The 4908-nt window shown below is 31.6% G+C and overlaps 1 protein-coding gene across 1 annotated transcript; it reads left to right on the top strand.

Moving 5' to 3' along the window:
* Positions 961 to 4042, top strand: LOC107634226 (zinc finger protein MAGPIE). The gene is made up of 3 exons (XM_016337790.2): positions 961 to 1284; positions 1568 to 1964; positions 3088 to 4042. The coding sequence occupies exons 1-3, from the start codon at positions 1197 to 1199 to the stop codon at positions 3959 to 3961; spliced, it is 1359 nt and encodes a 452-aa protein (XP_016193276.1). The 5' UTR covers positions 961 to 1196; the 3' UTR covers positions 3962 to 4042.

Genomic DNA, 4908 nt, shown 5'->3' with positions numbered 1-4908 from the left:
ATGAACATTAGAAAAGGTGTGTTAGTAATTGAGCTATATATGTTACTCTCTGTAGTCACACTCACACACACATGAGACGAAATGATATTTTTCCTCTTTATGACAGTAACAGCTTTTCTACTTGCTTTGATTCAAATGGCTGCAAGTGATGATGATAATGAGGGTAATCCAAGTTTCTTGTAACATGACAAGAAAATAATGCTCTTTCAGCAAACCTATATATATATAGTTTCAAACTGTTAGAAAATTATTTTAATTTCTTAATTTGTTTGTGGGCAATACATATATTAATTGTAATCACAAATTATGCTATTTCACTATAAATCTTATATAATGATGATCTCATTTATTGTTATAAATGCTAAATTGAATAAGTCATTATTACTTTTAATTTGGAATTAAATGAGAATAAAACCGGATATTATCTTTTGTTCCTTAGATAATTATCTTTTTGGATTTTAGATATATTATCTTTTGGGCTTTAGATACTATTATTAGATGCATTTTGTTAAAACTGAATATAAAATGAACTCTTAAACATAAAATGGCAACTGTACTATATGATGCAACTTTTTACTATATGATGCAACTTTTGCAAGGACAAAGAAAGAAGAAAAAATAGGAAAAGACGATTTTATCCCAATAATAAAGTATGTGAAAATGGGGCATATATATTGAATATGTATATATAAAATGAGGAATGATTTGGGAAGAAAATGCTCAAATGAATACATTAAAGAAGAAAAAAGTATATAAGAATAGATTAAAAATTTATGAAAAAAGCTTATTGGATGAGAAAGGATTAAAGAATTAAAGAAAACAAAAAAAAGCAAGAAAGAAGACAAATTATGGGATAATGATTCCAAAATGGAGATTAACTTTGTTCCCTCATCATATGTGTCATCATACACCTTTGCTTCACCTTCCCCCTCTTTCTCTTTCTCTTTCCCATTATTTGCCCCCCTCCTTTATCATCTTTAAATTTTAATTGATTAACTTTTCACCGCCTCCCATAGCATCTTGGTTTATTTTATTCCACCTAAAAAGTAGATAACAAACATTTGTAAGAGAGAGAGAGAGAGATCCCATCTTGTTTCATATATCATCACTTCATCAAGTTAACTTAGTTTAGGGTTGCAGCCTCATATATATTCTAAACTAACTCATACATACTCAGAACTCAACATACAAGAGAGATGCTGATCCCTCATCATCAGAATCAGAATCCAACTACTACTCCTCCTCCTTCTTTGAAGAGGAAGAGAAACCTCCCAGGAAACCCAGGCATGTATATAGCTTCTTCTGTTTTTCTTTTTATATCATGATTCACGAGTGAATTAAGGTGAGCCTTGGAACAACCATTGAGCTGTCTAAAGGTCACGAATTCAAATTGCAAAAACAGTTACTGATATAGTTATTAAGTTACATTCAATTTTTTGGATACTGTTTTTTCGAATCCTGTGTTAACGCGGAATATTTGTACAGCAGAGTAATTTTCTTTGTCATGGTGATTCATGAGTTATAATATATATGAATGTGCTCCATTGGTTTGAATATTGATGATCAGATCCGGAAGCGGAAGTAATAGCCTTATCCCCAAAGACACTAATGGCTACAAACAGGTTCTTGTGTGAAACCTGTGGGAAGGGTTTCCAAAGGGATCAAAACCTTCAACTCCATAGAAGAGGACACAACCTTCCATGGAAGCTAAAACAAAGAACAAATAAAGAACCAAAGAAGCGTGTATACGTGTGTCCGGAGAAAACATGTGTCCACAACCACCCTTCAAGGGCTTTGGGAGACTTGACCGGAATCAAGAAGCACTTTTGCCGGAAGCACGGCGAGAAGAAGTGGAAGTGCGACAAATGCTCGAAGCGTTATGCGGTTCAGTCCGATTGGAAAGCCCACTCCAAAACCTGTGGTACAAGAGAATACAAGTGTGATTGTGGAACCATCTTTTCACGGTAATTAACTAACCCTAATCCTTTCAAATAAGCTTGTGCTTCATAATTGTGTTTTTATGGTTGTTTTTCATTAGATGAAAACTCAATTGTAATTATTTAATGGTGAAAACTCAGGTGCAGTCGACTTCACGTGAAGTTGATAACTGAAAGCAGTTAGATGATTTAACTGACTTGACTAAATTTTCATCCAACGACTATCAGCTATCAATTTCACGTGAAGTCAACTATAGATAAATTTTCACCTTATTTAATAATTATTATACAACAATTTTCAATTATCATTTTCACGTAAAAATAACTGCCAGTGAGTTTTGTCTTGTTACTAAGTGAGACATTAAACTAGTATCTAAGTAGAGTGTGGAAAACGATGTTTTCTTTCTCTTTATCTATGCATTTCTTTGTCGTTTCTTGTGTGTACTATATATGTGGTTTTATGAGTTGTGGGTGCCTGCTGTCTATTGCTCTATTTGGCTTTTACGAGTGAAAAAAGGTAGAAGAAGGGTCTCTCTACTTCAAACAAATTAAAGGGCTTGAAAGATGCCACACACATACACAAGTCTTTTTTTTGTTCTCTCTTTGATAAGGCTTAGCTTCTTTTGTGATGATCCTATAGTCCTAAACGACAAAAGATCACGGTTTGGAATTATCTTACTTAACCTTTGCTTATTACCTTATATATGTATGTGAGAATGTGTCGTGCTTATTAATTTAATTTTTGTTTGATATTAATCAATGCCGTAGTCTTGCTATATCAAGTAATTAATAAGTGCCATTTTGGAATTTTGCCAAACACTCATGTTAGACTTGTTACATGCCTCTCAGATAAAAAAATCTTATTTGTTTTCACATCATCATAGCGAACAAAAAATATAGAGAAAGTCAATATTTTACACCGCATTTAATATTAGAAAAAAAAAATCTAAAACTCTTAAAAGTAAGAGCTACCAAAACTAAATTAAAAAAAAAAATATTCGAAATTTAAATTTAACAAAAGTTTATTTTTAGTGAGCTTTGTAATAAATTTATTTAGTAACTTATTATAATATTGACTGAATGTGACTGAAATAATCTCTATCATTACTCAAAATTAAATTCCTAATGTTAGTATTGTTATTATTTGCAGGAGGGATAGTTTCATAACTCACAGGGCATTTTGTGATGCATTGGCAGAAGAAACAGCTAGGGTAAATGCAGCATCAAGCATAAACAACTCAACATTAGGGGCTAATAATAATAACAATAACATTATTGGTTACAATAACATGATGATAAGAACCTCCATGGCCCCTCATCATAATAATAATAATAACATGGCAACCCAATTTGCTTCAATTTGCAATAAGCCAATTCCATTCCCTGAAGAAGCCACAAATAACCAAACAACAACAAGAGGATTATCCCTTTGGATGGATCATCATCATCATCATCGTCAAGAAGCAACAATGGCTACTAATAACAATAATTACCATCTGAACTGGGTATTCGGATCGAAAATTTCGACCAATCCAAGCCAAGATCTAAGTAGCAACACTACTATTACTAGTACTACTACTACATCGCTTCCAATACTAGGAAGCATTGTTAATGTTCCTTCATTGTATAGCTCACAACACCAACCCCATCAAACATGTGCCTCTTCGTCGTCGGCGAACATGTCGGCGACGGCCTTGTTGCAGAAAGCCGCTCAAGTTGGTGCAACCTCAAGTGATCCATCATCATTCTTGGGGGTATTAGGGTTGAAATGTAGCAATGGTGGTGGCCAAGGGCAAGATGGGAATAACAATAAGTTTTGTGGGGTGTATGGTTCAAGTTTGGTGCTAACAAGTAGTAGTAATAATATTAATACAGAGGCAGAGAAGAATGAATTGTCACAAATGCACCCTTCAAAGAGGAGAAATGAGGAGAGTGGAGGAGGGCAAACTAGGGATTTCCTTGGTGTTGGGGGTGCAAACCACCATTTGCCACCCTTTATCAACCAAAGCTTGGATTTCATTTGATTAATAATGATGATCATGTTGATCAATATATGTGTTAATCAAATGTTTTCAAAATACATATATATTATTTGTACTCCTCCATTCGTTATGTGTCTCATATATCTAGTCATCTCAGCATATATACTTCATTTATTATTATTAAGAGATTAAAATATTTCTCTTCTCATTTTATTTAGTAAGGTGGATCGAAATTTTTCGGTTATACATTTTTCCTTTTTTTTCAAATAAAAAGGAAAAATTAACATATATATATGAAATAAGATTGGGTCAATGTTTAAAGGAATTTTAATTTCTTTTTAAAAATTGTCTATGTAAATATAATATTCACATGTTTGATTAAATTTTAAAAATTTAATTCTCATGATATGAATAACTTATTTTCAGGAATATTTTTTGCTTAAACATAAAATAATATTCCAATTTCAACACAATAAAATTTAAGATATAAAATTATTATTATTATTATTATATCTCTCAATTATTGTGTTTCTTAAGAATGTTTCCTTTTATTAGTATTGAAGTTATTTTAAAAATTAAGAATTTATTCTTAAAAAATATCTATAGTAAAACAAATTTATCCCCATTTATTTTTGAAAATATTGAAAATAGTTTCTAATCATTTGTCCTACTAAACAAATAATTTTTATGATATTCAAATATAATATTTTTTTAGAAATATAATTTCTTAGAATATATTAAAAAATCTTGAAACGAACCTCCACTGATTATCTGGAGAACTTTGCAAGGAGGGAAAAGTTGGGAATTGAGTGCTGAAAAGTTTTGGTGTTAGAAAACTATTGAAGGGTTAAAAAGGAGAGAAAGAGAGAGAGATCCATGCATATTCTTTTGAATCCTGAAAGCTGAGAGCCCTTTTTAATTTATTTTTATTAAAAAAGTAAATTGACATGGATTCATTAATATTTGATTTAAGAGAGAGAGAGAGAGAG

This window comes from Arachis ipaensis, chromosome B03 (genome assembly GCF_000816755.2).
Source record: "Arachis ipaensis cultivar K30076 chromosome B03, Araip1.1, whole genome shotgun sequence".
In the NCBI taxonomy this organism is placed as follows: Eukaryota; Viridiplantae; Streptophyta; class Magnoliopsida; order Fabales; family Fabaceae; genus Arachis; species Arachis ipaensis.
The sequence above is the reverse complement of the archived record's forward strand: the minus strand, read 5'-3'. Positions and strand labels throughout refer to the sequence as shown.